The sequence below is a fragment of the Euprymna scolopes genome, chromosome 12, assembly GCF_053919585.1.
Source record: "Euprymna scolopes isolate OS-2025 chromosome 12, ASM5391958v1, whole genome shotgun sequence".
Classification (NCBI taxonomy): domain Eukaryota; kingdom Metazoa; phylum Mollusca; class Cephalopoda; order Sepiida; family Sepiolidae; genus Euprymna; species Euprymna scolopes.
In genome coordinates, this window is record NC_136493.1 from 134,379,158 (window position 1) to 134,399,524 (window position 20,367).

At 38.3% G+C, this 20,367-nt stretch overlaps 1 protein-coding gene across 1 annotated transcript in view; it reads right to left on the bottom strand.

Moving 5' to 3' along the window:
- Window positions 1-20,367, bottom strand: part of LOC145291107 (uncharacterized) — a 416,667-nt gene that overhangs the window by 336,737 nt on the left and 59,563 nt on the right. Inside the window, exons 6-8 of the mRNA XM_080136623.1 lie at window positions 12,956-13,061; window positions 5,959-6,123; window positions 4,567-4,652 (exon numbers count right to left, since the gene is read on the bottom strand). Of these exons, the coding sequence (XP_079992749.1) occupies window positions 4,567-4,652; window positions 5,959-6,123; window positions 12,956-13,061 (357 nt within the window). The remainder of the gene's footprint in view (window positions 1-4,566; window positions 4,653-5,958; window positions 6,124-12,955; window positions 13,062-20,367) is intronic.

The following is a 20,367-nucleotide window of genomic DNA, read 5'->3' on the forward strand; positions in this document are numbered from 1 at the left end:
GTTCCAACAACTTCTGGAAAATCCCATAGAAGTCCTATAGTGTGAGCATGTCAGTCGCCCTCGTCACTGCCTCTTTCATCTCAATTGTGTCATAATGACAGCCTCTAAGGTTTACTTTGAGGTTAGGGATATAACTAAAAGTCACAGGGAGCAAGATCCGAACTATAAGGAGGGTGAAGAACAGCTTGACGCCCATCTTTGTCAAATAGTCTGTGACAAGGATGGAGTTGTGGACTGGTGTATTGTCCTGGTGGAAATGCCACTGACCCGATTTGAAGAGCGCTGTCCTCTTCCGACGGAATCTCTTCATGAACTCCCTTAAAACCGTAACATAGTATTCTTTGTTGACTGTCTGTCCAGTGGGAGCCCAGTGCATGTAAACCATTTCCATGCTGTTAAAAAAAAGCATCATCATAAGTTTCTGGGTAGGTTTGCTCTTTCTGGCCTTCTTGTATCTGGGAGAGTCAGCATGCTTTCACTGGGAACTCTGTCTTTTAATCTCTTGATCATAGCAGTAGATCCAGCTTTCATCGCAGGTCAGAACAAAATCAAGAACTGCGGGATCTGAATTGATCGGCTTGACCATCTCCCCACTGTCATGAAAACGTCTCTCTTTCTGATCTTTCTGGACATCTTTGTGATAAACTTTGCACAAATCTTCCACATCTTCAATTCCTTGCGAATAATTTTGTGTATAGTTCCCACACTGACACCAAACTGTGCACTTATTGTCTCTACAGACACATGATGGTTCTTATCCATGAAATTCTTTATTTGGCCAATCAGTTCTGGTGTTCTGACTTCCTTACTCTTCCCACACCTGTAATCATACCTAACAGACTCCATGCCTTCCTTGAATCTCTTATGCCACTCAAAAACTAATGCTCGATTCATGAAAGATGGTCCAAAAGCAGTCTGAAGCATTCCATGCGTTTCTGTAGCATTTTTCCAAGTCTACAACAGAATTTTATTGCTTATCCTTCTTCTAAAGTATCCTCATGTCTAAATTTCATTTGGGAAATTCACCAGCTATGACAATCAGGTTTTAGAAGGGTGTATTCCAGTTCCTGTTGTAGCTGTTCATTTGAACTGAAACTCATAAAATTTGGGCAGTCATCTCATATGATGTATAGCAATAACATACTGAATTTCCAAGAGTCTACAACAATTTTAAATGCCTGTACAAAATGTCTGGAAACTTATTGAAGGCGCCTCGTATGACATATATGTGTAGGTCATCTATACAACACATAAAGAGACACAAGCCATACGTACAAGAAAAGAGGAACTTTATACCACTAGATGATACACAAGCCTACGCGCATACAAGACACATGTATGTACAGATTCCAGCTATGCAACACGTATAGATAAAATTGAGTAACGGTGCCCATTGTTAGTTTCGACGGTTATTTCCAGTCTAAAAATATATCGTGAGCACCTGACTGCTGAGTGACAAGGAAAGGACATGTGGTCACGCCAGAAAGGTAAACGCGTGTGAACAAACCTGTTCTGGGGCAAACTCGCAGGATGGTAATTGGGCAAGATTGGCATGATTCACGTCGGAGAATGAGATTTAAAAAGAGAGTTAATCAGTCGGTTTAAGGGTAGCGAGGGGAACAGATCAGTCTGTTTTGTGCAGCAGTTGTTTCTGTAGGCATAGACCAATTCATACAATCTAAAAATTTCCAACAAAAACCTAACAGCCAGCCATGGTTCTCCCCAGAATGTGCTGCTGCTATCGCGCACAGAAATCACTTTTTCCATAGCTACCAACGTAATAGAAGCACTGAGACTAAAGCTGCTGTCAGGACTGCTAGCAACCACTGTAAAAGAGTAATAAAAAATGCAAGAGAGCTATATGCCCAGTCTGTTAAATCCAAGGTAGCTGATCAGCGGCTTGGTTCCCACCAGTTTTGGCAAATAACAAATATGATCCTGAACAGAAATGTGCGTTCTATCCCAACTATTATCAATGGACCAGAGGTCATCTCGTCAGCGTCAGACAAGGCCAAACTATTTGCCAAGAACTTTGCAGCTAATTCTACCCTATGCGACGAAGGCCATCAACTCTCCATATTTCCTCCTATAACACAGAACAAGCTAGGTAACATACAAATATCCGTGCATGAGGTCGCCAAACTAATCAAGAACCTAGATTCCAGTAAAGCAACTGGCCCTCATGGCATCCCAATTATAGTGTTAAAAAAGCTTTAACCAGAACTTGCTCCCATACTTACGAAACTGTTTAAGCGCTGCCTTAAGGAGAAGTGCTTTCCGACTCCCTGGAAGACCTCATCAGTTTGCCCTGTATTTAAGAATTCAGGTGATAAGTCATCTCCCTCTCAGTACAGACCAATAAGTCTCCTGTGTGTTATGAGTAAGTTGCTGGAATCCATATTAAATAGAGAAATAGTCAACCACCTCAGCAGGAATAACCTTCTTAGTGACACATAATATGGTTTCCGCTCTGCAAGATCTACTGCAGATGTGCTGACGGTTATATCCCACAGGATTAGTGAATCTCTTGACAAAGGCTTCCTTTCTAGGGCAATTGCTCTTGACATATCAAAGGCCTTCGACAAGGTATGGCATAAGGGTCTACTTCACAAGATTTCCAGCTACGGTATAACTGGAAATGTTTTCTCAATCATTAAATCATTTCTCTCCGATAGGCTCATAAGAGTAGTGGTAGATGGACAAAAATCGGAGGCCTGTAATATAAATGCTCAGCGGTCAATTCTGGGCCCAACTCTCTTCCTGATCTACATCAACGACCTCCCTAAACACATACTTAAATCATTCGTTGACATTTATGCTGATGACACGACCATCTATGGCAACACATCAAAGGCTGTAAATGACAAAGCTCTCTCTGATTCTCTCTCCTCTGATCTCGAGCGCGTGGTTCAGGGGGGGGGGAAGATGTGGCTGGTTACCTTTAATGCATCCAAAATCAAACTCCTATCCTTACATCATCAACGCTCTGATCCCCATCTGGCATCAATTGTGATGGATGGCTCTCGTCTGGGTGAGGCCCCGTGTTTTGACAAGCTTCTAGGTTTGACCTTTACTCCTGATCTGAAATGGAACACGTACATCAAGTCTGTTGCCAAGGTCGCTGAAAAGATGGTGGGATCCTTCTACCGCTCCAGAAGATATCTCACTACTGATGCAATTCTCTATCTATATAAAAGCCAAATACGTCCAAGGATGGAATACTGTTGCCATATCTGGGCAGGAGCTGCTAAAAACAGCCTATCCTGCCTTGACAGAGTACAAAATAGACTTCGTGGCTTAGTGGGGGATGCCCTTTTCTCTACCCTGCAACCTCTCTCCCACAGAAGAGACGTTACAAGCCTATCCTTGTTTTATCGTTATTTCCATAGCAGGTGCTCGTCTGAACTCCAATCTCTAGTCCCCCCTCGCCAATCTTTCACGAAAAACACCCGTCTAGCTGAATCCACTGTGAAAAATTTCCCCCACTCTTTATCTGTGCCTGCCTAAATAAAAACGCGGATTCCATGAACAAAGCTTCTTTCTTAGAACTGCACGCCTGTGAAACTCTGTTCCGTCTGCCTGCTTCCCACCGGACTACAACTTGGATGTGTTCAAGTCCAACGTTAACAAATTCCTAATGAACCGCCCCCTTAAGTAAACACTTCATCAAATCTCCACACTAACGTAATGTACTTGCAATAACCCTTATCCCTGAGTGGCTTCCGGGCCTTGATAAGTGGTGATCACTGTGTAAACAAAAAAAAACAAAAAAAATTTGAGACCCCCCCCCCCCGATGTGGAACTAGTGAGAATTAGTACTGCGTATTCGACAGAGAGAATGTTGAAATAAACTCACTTTATCCAAAGTGCGTCTATTTTATTACCGTGTTATAAAGTCATTTGTTTGGATAGGCCCAAGGACAATAGGACAGACGCAAGCAACACATGCATACGGACACGAGACAGGAAAGAAAAGGTACGTGCACGATCTGATTATAACGAATACATTATGATATAAGCGATAAACATTACGTGAGTGGCAGAAGCAGCATTCGGTTCACATACTGTAGAAGCCCCAACATCAATTTAACATATTGTTTATTGACAGTGTGATGCTACACTCCGACCTTCTTCAGATTTAAGGCTCACCAAAAACATACTAGAATTGTCCGCACGGATAAAGTACTTGCTAAGAATCAGTAGTAAGTTACACTCTTCTGAAGGTTAAAAGTTCAATCCTCAGTGCGGGCGATACTCAAATTAAAATTGCGAATGTCTTAGGACTTCTACCAGGTCATGGCTGACGGAACGAGAGCATGCTACCCTTGTGTGTTAAATAATGTGTTCCGTTTGAAATTCCGTGCAGATTTTAGAGTTCAACGGAAAGATTTTCGAGTTCGACAAGATACACCTGATGGAGGTCGGAGGTTACATCGATTGAAACGTTGTGAAAATAACACGTAAGATGGGAATGGTAGTCCAAATAATCGAAATAACACGAAACTGAATTAGAACAAAAAAAAGAAAGAAAAACAATATATGAAATAATGATGGAAAGGAACTAACTGGTTTAAGATTATCTTGAATAAGATAAGAACTTCCAAATTCTTCAGCACTTGTAGCATTTTCGTTTTGTCGCGTCACAAAGTCATCTGTAAAAATAAGGAGTCAACAGAAATCTCTATAATTATTACAATAGAAAAATGCGAGCATGAAAAGTAATATGGTTAAGCTTAAACAGGGAAAAGTAAAGAACTAGTTGTTAAAACTGGAAAAGAAAAGGACAAGATATTCTAGTAAAAAATATAATAAATTTATAACTTAAAATATTGCAGCATTAAGAATTGATTATATAATGTGATAAATTGAATTAAGAAAACAATTGATGTAGGTTTTTGGGTCTGCTGCAAACGAATATTACATTCAAATTTCGGGCAGACAAGTACTTTTCTGGATATTAAGACATTTTTTTCAATGTATTACTTAATGAATTTTAGTGAGTGTCACCATTCTTAACATGGGGTGGGGTGTTTTGTAACATGCATACGCATTAATACATGTTCTGTTGGGAAGAACATGACCGTCAGTGAAAACATAAGGGATTATATTGGATAACAAAGATTTTAATATCCAGAAAATTATTTTCTGACACAAATTTAAATGTGATAATCGTTTTCAGCATACCGGGAAACCGATATAAATCGTCAATTTAATGGTGAATGTTGAGTTGCAGTTAAAGTAAAATATATATATATACCAAATAATATTTAGCTGACAAGGACAATTATTTTGAACGAAAGAAGAGTCATTGTTTTTTTTCTTAATAGTACTGACTCTGACTAACGTTTATATATATATATATATATATATATATATATATATATATATATATATATATATATATATATATTAACAAAGGAATCACCATATATCAAGGCCCAGAGGCCACTCGAGGATAAGGGTTAATGGGTATATATTAGTCAATGCGATTATAACGTTTTTAACATAGGTATTGGGATTTTTGTAAGTTGGATTATATAGGGGTACTGTTTATCAAGAGTTTGTTTACATTGGACTTGAATACAATCAAATTGTAATCACTTGGGAAGCAGACCAAAGGAAGAGAGTTCCACAGGCGTGCAGTTCTATGTGCATGTGTGTTTATGTGTGTGTAAATTTGCATATGTCTGTTGATATATCTACATAAAATTATGCAGTCTTAGGAAAATGCCATTATGTACTCGAGAATATTCTAATATAAAAAAGAATTTTTAATTATTTTGAGAATTGAGAGAATTAGAAACATCGACGTTGTTTAGAGATATTCTGAATTTATACAAATGAAGATCAATTTATTCCAATTTCCATGTTATCCTGTAGTATTTCCTCATTTATGACTGCTATATCGAATCACAAGCGTAAGAATGAAGGTCAGACTATTAAAAGGACATGCCTTACCATTTGGATTTCCGTTATAGGAGCCGCATAAGCCTTTGATATTTTTCCCCTTTTCTGATTTCATCAATGTGACGTAGACTGCCGATTCCAAATCAAACTTTATTTTTAGACCCAACATACTGTTGTCGATATAAACGAATTTATCCTTCTTAGTCACACTTATACCTGCAACAGAAGGAAAAAATGTGTTCTTAGTATTTTGGGAAGTACATGGAAAACTTTATAAAATAGAAAATAGAAAGCAGCTGCATTCAAACACACACACACACACACACACACACACACACACACACATATATATATATATATATATATATATATATATATATATATATATATACTAGCAGGATCCGTGTTCCAGCGTTTTCGGAGAGATATATAAAAGAATGATTTAACCATAAAAAATAAATATTAGATCAACATTTCGGAACAAAACTCAGAAAAGAACTCATTGTAAGTAGGTGATTAAAATATGATTTAAATTGTTTTGTCTTTGTTTTGTAATTAGCCATCCTCGATGGAAATCAGCCTTAAATATAACATTAAGTCTGTGCAACAAAAAAAAAAAACAACGGTTAATAAAATTTGAAAAAAAAAATTAGTTTCCCATCCCTCGCTAGGAATAAGGCTCATACCTCTTATTAAATATTAAAATTCTATTAAATAATAAAATTCTCTTAAACATTAAAATTCTATTAAATATTCAAATTTTATTAAATATTAAAATGCTATTAAACATAAAATTCTATTAAATATTAAAATTCTATTAGATATTAGATAGGTTAAACGCAAATAGGCTACAAATGAATATATAAAGAAAAAAAAAAGAAATATTGTCGATGAATATCCAAAGTATTTTTGTCAGTAACATATAATATTTACCAACTAGGTTGTCTTTTGCCATTAGATTTTGTAATTGATGTCTTTTAGACATCATTTCCCCTGAAAAATCAATTTGCAACAAATTGATTTTTGCCCAATAGTTTTTTTAAAATAACCATCATTAAATAATATACAGTATTTTCGCCACACAGAGGAGTTACTTATTGTGAACAACAAAATAACTTTTACTAGGGCAGAATTTCCACTGTTTCATTGAAAATAATCTCAGTGAAGTACATCTTCATTGTGCTATATCTATCATTTGATGTATGAGAGAGAGAGAGAGAGAGAAAGAGAGAGAGAGAGATGGAGAGGGGGAAGAAATATAGGGAGAGAGAAAGGGATAGTCTAGTTAGTGGAAGACGATGAAGAAAAACGGTTTGATGACCAAATGTTTACGGTTCCTATTTCATTATAACACAGGTTGCAAACCCATTAAATTGATCAGAAGGTTCGAACACAGTAAGAGTTAAAGACAAAGATTATGTCTTTTTCTATCTAAAACGCAAGGTGGCGTTCATCGATCATGTCTGATCTTGATTCTCTGCACTGAAGACGGAAGTTGGCAGTGGACGTTTTGCCACCACATTTCGAAGCCACTGGAATGTTCTCTCCAGAGCACGGTGCCTGGACAAGATGTTAGAGGGTCAGGTTGTAACTATTTACTATGCCTCCCCACGGGACAGAGTTAGACACCAGGGTCGTTTTTTAACGTGGAGAAAAGGTACAAAAATAAAAATTGTCTAAGTCGTGAAGGATTTCTCCTCCACCGAAAGAGAACAAAAAATGGAAGTGCAGCATCTGAAGAACAGATGGTATTTATTTGCTCCACCACCGAGCAAATTAGGCACAAGGCCGATTTTTAATGTGAGGAGTGAAGGGAAGGGGAAGGGAAAAAGGGGACCGGCTCCCGAGAGGTGGGAAATGGGAGCTGGTTAAAGGTCAGGCATGTGGGGTTGCCCCCACATCTGGTCTTTGCTAGTCATAGCTAGTCCTAGCTAGTCATAGCTTGCAGTATCTGCCGGAACAGATGGTATTTATTTGCTCCCCCACCGAGCAAATTAGGCACAAGGCCAATTTTTAATGTGAGGAGTGAAGGGAGGGGGAAGGGAAAAAGGGGACCAGCTCCCAAGAGGTGGGAAATGGGAGCTGGTTAAAGGTCAGGCATGTGGGGTTGCCCCCACATCTGGTCTTTGCTAGTCATAGCTAGTCATAGCTAGTCATAGCTTGCAGTATCTGCCGGAACAGATGGTATTTATTTGCTCCCCCACCTAGCAAATAAGGCACAAGGCCGATTTTTAATGTGAGGAGTGGAGGGAGGGGGAAGGGAAAAATGGGGACCAGCTCCCGAGAGGTGGGAGATGGGAGCTGGTTAAAGGTCACCCATGTGGGGTTGCCCCCACATCTGGTCTTTGCTAGTCATAGCTTGCAGTATCTGCCGGAACAGATGGAATTTATTTGCTCTCCCCCCGAGCAAATTAGGCACAAGGCCAATTTTTAATGTGAGGAGTGAAGGGAGGGGGAAGGGAAAAAGGGGACCAGCTCCTGAGAGGTGGGAAATAGGAGCTGGTTAAAGGTCAGGCATGTGGGGTTGCCCCCACATCTGGTCTTTGCTAGTCATAGCTAGTCATAGCTAGTCAGAGCTTGCAGTATCTGCCGGAACAGATGGTATTTATTTGCTCCCCCACCGAGCAAATAAGGCACAAGGCCGATTTTTAATGTGAGGAGTGTAGGGGAAATGGGGGCCAACTCCCCGGGGAGTAGGGGAGCTGGATACTGACAATTGGTATGAAGGGTTACCCCTACATTGACCAAGGTCTTATATGTGGGGTCGCCCCCACATATGGTCTTTGCTTGCAGTATCTGCCGGAACAGATGGTATTTATTTGCTCCCCCACCGAGCAAATTAGGCACAAGGCCAATTTTTTTTATGTGAGGAGTGAATGGAGGCGGAAGGGAAAAAAGGGGACCAGCTCCCGAGAGGTGGGAAATGGGAGCTGGTTAAAGGTCAGGCATGTGGGGTTTCCCCCACATCTGGTCTTTGCTAGTCATAGCTAGTCCTAGCTAGTCATGGCTTGCAGTATCTGCCGGAACAGATGGTATTTATTTGCTCCCCCACCGAGCAAATTAGGCACAAGGCCGATTTTTAATTTGAGGAGTGAAGGGAGGGGGAAGGGAAAAAGAGGACCAGCTCCCGAGAGGTGGGAAATGGGAGCTGGTTAATGGTCAGGCATGTGGGGTTGCCCCCACATCTGGTCTTTGCTAGTCATAGCTAGTCATAGCTTGCAGCATCTGCCGGAACAGATGGTATTTATTTGCTCCCCCACTGAGCAAATTAGGCACAAGGCCGATTTTTAATGTGAGGAGTGAAGGGGAAATGGGGACCAAATCCCCGGGGAGTATGGGAGCTGGATAGTGACAACTATGTATGAAGGGTTGCCCCTACATTGATCAAGGTCTTATATGTGGGGTCGCCCCCACATATGGTCTTTGCTTGCAGTATCTGCCGGAACAGATGGTATTTATTTGCTCCCCCACCGAGCAAATTAGGCACAAGGCCAATTTTTAAAGTGAGGAGTGAAGGGAGGGGGAAGGGAAAAAGGGGACCAGCTCCCGAGAGGTGGGAAATGGGAGCTGGTTAAAGGTCAGGCATGTGGGGTTGCCCCCACATCTGGTCTTTGCTAGTCATAGCTAGTCATAGCTAGTCATAGCTTGCAGTATCTGCCGGAACAGATGGTATTTATTTGCTCCCCCACCGAGAAAATTAGGCACAAGGTTGATTTTTAATGTGAGGAGTGAAGGGAGGGGGAAGGGAAAAAGGGGACCAGCTCCCGAGAGGTGGGAGATGGGAGCTGGTTAAAGGTCAGGCATGTGGGGTTGCCCCCACATCTGGTCTTTGCTAGTCATAGCTTGCAGTATCTGCCGGAACAGATGGTATTTATTTGCTCCCCCACCGAGCAAATTAGGCACAAGGTTGATTTTTAATGTGAGGAGTGAAGGGAGGGGGAAGGGAAAAAGGGGACCAGCTCCCGAGATGTGGGAAATGGGAGCTGGTTAAAGATCAGGCATGTGGGGTTTCCCCCACATCTGGTCTTTGCTAGTCATAGCTAGTCCTAGCTAGTCATAGCTTGCAGTATCTGCCGGAACAGATGGTATTTATTTGCTCTCCCACCAAGCAAATTAGGCACAAGGCCAATTTTTAATGTGAGGAGTGAAGGGAGGGGGAAGGGAAAAAGGGGACCAGCTCCCGAGAGGTGGGAAATGGGAGCTGGTTAAAGGTCAGGCATGTGGGGTTGCCCCCACATCTGGTCTTTGCTAGTCATAGCTAGTCATAGCTTGCAGTATCTGCCGGAACAGATGGTATTTATTTGCTCCCCCACCGAGCAAATTAGGCACAAGGCCGATTTTTAAAGTGAGGAGTGAAGGGGAAATGGGGACCAACTCCCCGGGGAGTAGGGGAACTGGATAGTGACAATTGGTATGAAGGGTTGCCCCTACATTGACCAAGGTCTTATATGTGGAGTTGCCCCCACATATGGTCTTTGCTTGCAGTATCTGCCGGAACAGATGGTATTTATTTGCTCCCCCACCGAGCAAATTAGGCACAAGGCCAATTTTTAATGTGAGGAGTGAAGGGAGGGGGAAGGGAAAAAGGGGACCAGCTCCCGAGAGGTGGGAAATAGGAGCCGGTTAATGGTCAGGCATGTTGGGCTGCCCCCATATCCGGTCTTTGCTAGTCATAGCCAGTCATAGCTTGCAGTATCTGCCGGAACAGATGGTATTTATTTGCTCCCCCACTGAGCAAATTAGGCACAAGGCCGTTTTTAATGTGAGGTAAAAACCAGCTCCCCTAAAAGTAGGCAAAAAGGGGGCACTCTGGTTACCAAAAATAATAATTGTCCCAGTATAGAGGGCTTCCCCTCCACTGACTGGTACAAATCATCTTAAGTGCAGCATCTGCCGGAATAGATGCTACACTTTGATCTTGACTAAAAGGCCAAGATCCCCACTTCCCACATTGCCAGTGCTATCTAATTGAAGGGTAGGAGCCCATGTGGCTTGTGCACTGACGACATCGCAGGAGGTGACAGAGAAAAGCTGTAGTCAGCAACGAACTGCCTCAAGGACACTGAATCTGGATTTAACCTTGGGGTTGACTCCTGAAGTCTTACCCCTGATGGATGAATCGTGAAACAGATGGTCTATCTTGATGGACTGTCGAGCACCATCTATTCTGAGCCACTGGTTTTAAGGCGCTAGTTACTCACCACCATGAGTGCCTTACATAACAATAAAAAAGTAATATTTTCGAAGACGTATGTTCCAGTTGAAGTTTAAGTACCGAGGGATAAAATAAAATTAGCTACCCAGTTTCTTTGTAGTAAATAATTACCACTGTTCAAAAGAACTCCCAACATTTTTCCTAGTCACATATTTTTGCTAGTGTATACGTCGAACGAACACATTCTATTTTTCGGAATGTTTTAGATGAGAATTTATAATTTGGATTATTTGGATCATTCGGACTACTGTTCTCATCTTGATATAACTTCCGACTTTCTTCAAATGTATCTTTCTGTTAGACTTGGGAATCAGCACAGAATTTCGAACGGGACCCTTTATTTAATCCATAGAGTTAGTATGTTCTCGTTCTGTCAGCCATGACACGATATAATTTTTATGAACCGAAGTGATAAAGCACTAGGTAAAATTCAGTTGTAAGTGACATTTTTCTGGAGGTTGAAGATTCAATCCTTAGTCTGGGTGACATGAAAGATATAATTAATAATAATAGATAAAAGTTTCTGCTGGAAATTCTGTGTTGATTCCTGAGTTCGACGGAAAGTTTTCCTGATTTAACAAGATTAATTTGAAGAATCGGCCAAAATGTTGTCAAGACAAGAACAGTAGTCCGAATAATCCAAATAATCCAGAACATAATCTACACTATCACCCTAAAGGAGAAGATAATGTTTGAGAGGATGGTCACATAACAATAGAATATACTACACAACCCACATCTGTGAATTGAACATTGAAAGAGTGATAATGGTGGCAAATTTATGTGTAGTGAGACTGTTAAGTGTTGAGACCTTATGTTGAACAAAGATGGCGGCAGTAAATGAAATCAGCGAAGAATCAATGGAGTCACGATTTCGAGTGTTGAGTAATTCTTAGTAACATGGCGGCGAAGAATCAATGCAGTCTCGATTCAGTCGTTTACAGACAGAGGTTTGACAGCGAACTGAATTGAATTCAAAATTCGATATTTTTTATAATAACGTTTGAAGCTTCTGATTGGTTCATTGTCCTAACCGTAAATTATAAGTAAGATCGTAGGAATCATTGGGTCATACCCTCACTGGCAATCAAAAACATTTTAACAGAGACAATGGTGCTCTTCATCTAGTCTGGTGCACTGTAGCATCTGTTGTGGCTATACAGTTCGAAGCTGGTTGCCTCTCCAGATTCAGGTCTGGGCGGATGGTTAGAGTGATAGAAAAGGCAAGCCAATATGGTTAGAGCCAGCACAGATGCAGGAGCTGCCAGAGAGGGTTGTAGTGCTTCACCATCCACTTATCGGGGCTCCAAACCAGATTTTTGTCAAGTTTACTTTCTTAGCCTTCACCTTTCTCAAGGCATCGACAAGGCAGTAGAGCTATTTGTCCATAGTTGGTCGAAATTTGAAAATATTTTCAATCTTAATGTAAATAACGGCGTTCCTCGGCGCAATTATAGTTGTAACAAAATATAAGCGAAATTTCTTAAGTGATACTTCCTAAAAAGACTCGAGCAAAAGTCACACGAATTCAGTAACGGTGAAAATTTTAAGAATTTGAAAGATAGTATATTAGTTTCAAATAGTATGATAAGCAGAACTGAGTGTTAAAAAGGCAGCAATAGTAAAGTTTCAGACAAATACCAAATCTTCATCACTAATAGAGAAATAAATACAGAAATATTAAGAGTGTATGTTGTTGGCGGGTAATAAGTTTAGGCGAAATTAAATTATATCGTAGAATTCTTCCAGATGAGAAAGAAATTGGAAAATTTCTTAATACATGCTTATTTGGTCATGGTTCAATTGGTTTAATATATTTACTCGTATCCTTACCATTGTAATATTGACCAACAGATAGATCAACGTTTTTCTTATTCCCAAGTGTAATATTATTTCCATGAACGTGAACCTCAGTTTCCATCATTTTGATATCCAAACTCTAAAAAGGAGAAAAAAAAAACATTAATAATGTTTTGGTAACATATATATATATATATATATATATATATATATATATATATATATATATATATATAGTAATTGTCTGTATTTTTGAGGTGAGGTGTTTTCATTTATTGAGATTGTCGGACTGACTTCCTCATCTTGGTTGTTATAGTCACAATGGTTCGGCCGTTTTGCCCTCCGGCCTTCATCAGGTGTTTGGTATCGGACTGGCGAACCGTTTGTTAAGAGTCTCGAACCCAACCCTTTATTATTATTATGGGGGTACTGTGTTCGGACTCCAGTTAGGCTCTGGAACATAGTTGCTGATTCTCTGTTTTGAATATATATATATATATGTGTGTGTGTGTGTGTGTGTGTGTGTGTGTGTGTGTGTGTGTGTGTGTGTGTGTGTGTGTGTGTGTGTGTGTGTGTGTGTGAAATTGTCTGTGTGTATGAACATTTCCCTACCAAATTACTCTGTCAATTTTCAGTCTACAGACTCGAGATTTGACATAAGGGGTATTGAGATTTGACAAAATCTTTTTAATCGGTTTTCGGCCAGAAATTTGACCTTTGAAAACGCTATCAAACTCATCCGCCAATTTTGCGTCTAAACACTTGACATTTAAGATGTAGGTTACTTGGACATGAATCAAATTTTTTAACTTGATTTGAGCTCAAAAATATGACTTGGATGCATCAACTAGAATTGAAACCAAAACATTTAGTTCTCCAGCGGTACTCACTACCATATGATTTAAGGACAGATGTACATGCAAAATTTTAAAATTAACAAAGTTTAACGTATAAATGTATATTTGCACACGCGTAGAAGAGCACTTACGCCTGCCAAGTTCCAATTTTTCTATTATGATCCCTGGGCAGCTATTTTACGATCTAAAAGCCAAATCGAATTTTTTCACAGGTTCAGATGTCTTATGTAGCAAATTTCCAGTCTGTAGACCAAAAATTAAGAGAGTTGGTTAGAAGAGACCGTTACACAGAAAGTGAGAGAGAGAGAGAGGGGGTCACTTTATATATATATATATATATATATATATATATATATATATATATATATTCTTATTCCACAGCCTAGTAATCTGAAAATAATATATATATATATATATATATTATTTTCACAAAAACAAGACAACAAAAGTTGGATTGATAGCAACAAGTAGTGTATTGTCATTGTTTGTTACAAATGTTTCGCGACCATTCGGACAATTTCAAACGATATAAGGTTTGAAATTGTCCAAATGGTCGCGAAACATTTGTAACAAACAATGACAATACACTACTTGTTGCTATCAATCCAACTTTTGTTGTCTTGTTTTTGTGAAAATAATATATGAATGCTCGATTAAAAAACTTGTAATTTTGAAGCTTACAAATTAAGTCACCCTATACTGACTTAAAATTTATTGGTATATGAACGATTACCGAATTCTCAATTATATAAACATAATAAAATTCGGAATATCATAAATAAGACACACACACATACACATACATGCATATATATATATATATATATATATATATATATATATATATATATATATATATATATATATATATATATATATATTCAAGCAGACATTATGTGAATGGGAGCCTTATCCTGCATGAATATGAGATAATCATTCAAATTCTGACCAAAATTAGGTAGAAATATTTATTTAACATATTAATGTAGTTAGTCGAATTTATTCAACCTTGCAAGTTAACAATAGGCCTTGGACCTTTGGTACTAATAATGACCCACACCAAAACTGAACCCCCACCTCCTTGCAGCGTTAAAACTGAGCAGCTATGATAAAATACCTTGCTTTCTTCTGACGGACCTACTGCCTACCATCACTGCCTCGCCTATTTAACATGCTTTCGTCACTAAAAAGACTTTTGACCAATATGAAGAGTCATGATTTTCAGTTCATCTGACGAAGTCCAGACGGCGTTTTCTGTTCTTTACAGAAATCATTTACAGATCTCCTCGCAAATGTATTTCCTTTATTCTGTTCTTGGCATTAGAAAGAGAACACTTTTTAACAATTGTTGGATTTCGGGAGCCGTTTCAAATCGGAGATACTTTGCTTTATGATTCTTTTTTTATTTTTTCAATTTTCTGTATTTTATCACTTTTCACTTTTTAATTTCCATTTTTCGCACCTGAAGATGATTCGCAGTTGAATCGAAAGCGCTCGTGATAACTATGGAATTTTCATCAATATTTTCAATTTTGATATAAAAATAATTATACGGAAATCGAAAAAAAAAAAAGAATCATAAAACAAAGTATCTCCGTTGTATTTAATAATGTCTGCTTAAATGAAAAAATTGCTGCCTAAATATACCAATTTCAAATATATATATATATATATATATATATATATATATATATATATATATATATATAACAATATTCATATATATATATATATATATATATATATATATATATATATATATATATATATATATATATATAAATATTGTTATTTTTCTCTACTCATTACTTACTACATATGACTTTTTGGGGCGACTTTAAAAGTGAACGTTTTTACAGTGACACATCTACCAAGAATTACTATTATGTTTTATCTCGTTTCATATTATAAAACTGTTTGAATAAATGGTCACGGATGGAGTGCAGTGTGATATATGATTCGCTTGGTAGATGGAAAGCACCTGGCGTAGAATGTTTGCTGATCCAAGCAGAACTGACTTCTGGAGTACGGTGATGTTGTACTTCATTCCCAAGGAGTTCAACCGTTTCTCAAGATCATCTGGAATTGAGCGAAGCGCACTTATAATGATTAACACGATGGAAGTTTTCTTATTCCACAGCCTAGTAATCTCTACCCGCAGTTTCTGATAGTTTCGTAGTTTCTCATTCTTTTTGCCCATGAAATTGATGTCGTCTGGGTAAACCACATCAATAATTTGGCATGCATTGGTCTTTTGTTCACAACTACAATATCCGGTTTCCTGCGAGTTATCTCTCAGTCACACTGAACCATGAAATCCTAGAGAATCTTAACGTCCTCATTTTCCACTACCGCTTCTGTGTGATGTTGGAACAACTTGTTCGTCACTTGAATTCCAAACTTTTGGCACAAACTCCAATGCAGATTTGAACATTTTTGTCATGGCGACGCTTGTACTCTTTTTGAGCAAGTGTAGAAAATGCACTAACAGTGCGTGACACTGTTTCAAGAGTTACACTACGCAGCTTGCACTTATGCTTCTATTGATTGCATTAGTATTTAGTGCCTGTTTCTGAGCAACAAATTTTCTGTCTCACTTTTCAAGTTACCTTTAGACAGAAAATTCCACGTGTCCTGACATTTTCGTGTCTTAGCATCTCGCTCAAACTGACCATGAAGTTTAATTCTTACCAACTCTGTCGCCTTTTCTACTTCGATCCCTTCTTTGTACTTCAGCTTATCTTCCAATGAATCTTTATCTAGTTCTTCCTCTTTCGACACTGTTACAAGTAACACTTCATGACTATTAGCCAATCATCATCATCATTATCATCTATATTAATACGATAGCATAGGTGTCGTTATCAGGAATAAGGGTTATTGCGTGTACAGTAATCAATGAGATAGTATTGTAGTAATCATTAGTATTGGAGATTTGATAGAGTGTCTTACTTAAGGGGGCGATTCATCAGGAATTTGTTTATGATGACACCTAGTACGAGTGAAGCCTCGCATGGAGGAGAACATGACGAAGAACTGCATATACTCCATCCCATGCGGTTGCAGAAAGGTTTACAAGGGTGAAACATGCCGCCCCCTTAAAGTAAGGGCGGAAGAACACCAAAAAGCGGTAACTAAAGGGGAGACGGAAAAATAGGGTATAGCCAACCATGTCTGGATGGAGAGAGGGGACCATCGCCCCCTATGGGATGAAGTAAAAATAATAAACAGAGAGACCCACTGGAAAGTGAGAAAACTTAAAGAAACAGCTCACATGCTCGGACATAACAACCTACTGAGCAAACCAAGCATAGAGCTGAATGCAAGTTGGACACCTCTGATAGAGAGAGAAAACCTTGAATAACAACATAGGTTTAACATTAACAAATACCAATAAGAATTGTCCTAGTGACATATGGCCGAGTGGTCCTAGACGTTGTATCAAAGTTTACAGTTACCCTAAGTTCAATCCTGAACGAAGACAGTGAAAAGTAACATTAAAAACAGAGAATCAGCAACTATATCCTATAGGCTAGCTGGAGTCCGAACACGGTACCCCCGTAATAATAATAAATGGTTGGGTTCGAGACTCCTAACAAACGGTTCGCCAGTTCGATACAAAACACCTGATGAAGGCCGGAGGGCAAAACGGCCGAAACGTTCTGACTATAATAACCAAGATGAGGAAGTAAGTCTGACAATCTCAATATATATATATATATATAAGTTTGGAATCTGGTTTCGATTCAAGCTGATGAACCCAAGTCATATAGATATATCTTTTATTTTTGAAATCGCAACTTTATAATATATAAAAATCGATAGAACATTAACTCTATAATAATACATACGAAATCTGCAAGAATTTAAATATCATATTTAAGTGTATTTTACGACCTGGCTACGCCTGGCGTCCCTGCTAGCTTGGATAAATACTTTTGTAGTTTAAAATAAAAAAGCTACAATAATGTCAGAGCGTCTCCATTTACACTGAACATCTACAGAATGCCAACATTAATATATTACATGTGAATGAGTCCCCTGTGGAATTTCCACGGGTCCCGCTTCTTCTTCTTCTTCTTCTTCTTCTTCTTCTTCTTCTCGTTCGCTATTAATTAGTTATGGTTCTACTGCTGATAGACACACTAGGGAAATATAGCAGTTAACAAAATAAAGAAAATCTTTATGAAACTTTTTTAGTTTCCTAAAGATTTTCATGGATTAATTTCCGTAAATATGTACAGTGAAATTTACAAAAAATAATCCAGTATTTTTTAACTTTAAAATTGTGCATTTCCTTATTATTTCAAAATAGTTACGCAAATTTATGTGAAAGGGAAGACAATAACCAATACGTGAACTTCGGATTAAAAGTTTATTGAATATAATTAAAAATATTAGATTAATTTCCATAGATTTAAGTGTACGTCAGTATTTTTCCACCACAAATAAATATTTCCTAAAGTTTTTTTTTTCTATTATTTTATTTATATTACGAGGAAAGGGCGTAACACTAAACAATTTTTTACGTTATTAAAAAATAATAACTTAATTACGAAATCAAATTCACCAAAAAAAAGGGTTTCCGTGTCTTTAACAACAGATCAGGCATTTTGTTTGTTTGTTAACCATCGGTATGCTGAGTGGTAAAACACGCTCAACGTTGTCAAAACCACACACTTCGTACACCTGCTCCACCTGTTCCAATCATTTGATCGCTGTGTGATTGGGTGAGACTCTATTAAATTTGGGAATCATCCGAATGTCAAATACTTTTTCTGCAATATGCGTTTAGTTATTGGTTAGCCGAGATAGCTTGTTCTATAGAGTATGGAAAATTATAGCTTACTAATCAAGCATATTTGTAATCCTATTCTCCGTCCCTCCTCCTCTATAAAAACGTCATAGCTCTGGCGTCTTCTTCTGGTTTTCCTGCACCTGTAGCAGAGAGAGCACACCTTTTGTTTGTTTGTTTGTTTGTTTGTTTGTTTGTTTGTTTGTTTTTTAGGGGGTAGCATTACTACCACACTAATTATTTAGATTGTTCGAGCTACTGTTCTCATATTAAGTGTGATTCGTAATATGCACTTGAAGAAGGTCGGGGGTTATATCGACTGAAACTTTATACAAATAACACTCAAGATGAGAACAGTAGTCCGAATAATCCAAATAATGCAACTCAGACATTTTTATATTTCGTAAATAGTTAAAAGAAAGAATGAATTGCTTCAATCGGAACTAAAGAGATGATTGGCGTCATACAACTTACAACAGCGGTGAAAACAGTATAAATATAAAAGGAAATACTTGAGTGCAGAAACCAAACCATATAATCAACGACCACCAAATTGTTACATGTTAGTCGAAATAAAACTAGAACAAAATATAGAAAGAACATCGTACGAGCTCAATGCATTGTACTTATTATTTTGTAGTTGTGTAGATAATACGCAAGATGAGAACAAGAAGGACCCGTGGCGTAATGGATAAAGTACTTGGTTTTAGTTATTACATTATTGAAGGTTCAATCTTCGGTCGAGCGACACTCAAAATATAATTGCAAATTACTTAGGAATTCTACTCAGTTATGGCTGACGGAACAAGAGCATTCTACCTCAGCGGATTAAATAAAGAGTTCCATTCGAAATTGTGTATTTCCCCGAGTTCAACAAAAAGATTCTCGAGTTCAAGAGAAAATTCCCGAGTTCGACAAGATACGCCTGAAGAAGGCCGGTGGTTCCAAAAAATAGCACTCAAGATTTGAACAGTAGTGTGAAGAAACAAAATAATACCAATTGAGAACGGGGTACGAAGAATTTCAATAAGTCAAAATATTAATCCTCATCTCAAAAATGCAGACACATTCTAATTGTTTTGAACATGGAGTCACATAAACCGACGATCATAATCAAACTTTGACCATAATGGATATGATACCCAATTAAACCTTATTTATGAACCACAAGCAGGGAGACCCAACGTTGCCCGGGATTGAAGGACAATCAACGAATGCTTCACACGCCCGTATTTTTATTGACGTTGAAATTTTTTTTTAATCAAATTGCCAGCTCTAGTTGGGGACCTATCACGGTGCACCGGGAGGAAGTTTTCCATGCCTCCTAGCAATACAATACATTGTAGTCTACATTGCACCGTAGAGAACCTACTGTTAATTTTATAAAATCATTTTTATATATAATGGCTTGAATTAAAGTTTAAAATGCAAAAGCCAAGTATCATGCTTCAATTGTGCTCTAAACAGAAACATTCATTTCGAACGCGCCCCTGTAATATCAAAGAACCTACTGTTGATTTCATATGTCGAGCTTCTTGTCTTCGTTTAAAAATACCTGCTATACTAAGGATGCTGATCACTTTCATTGTGAGCAACGTCAATATCCCCCCACCCCAACAATATAAAAAATAAAAGAACGAATAAAAACACGAAAATGTAATCGCCCAAAAAAAGAAATACGTGACAACCTTCCCACTAGATATTTCGGCAGTGGATACGAAGAGAAGAAGCTATTCTCCAGATATTGAGCACTTTTTGTTGCCCGTGCGCTGCCCCCACCCCTCCCGATAAAT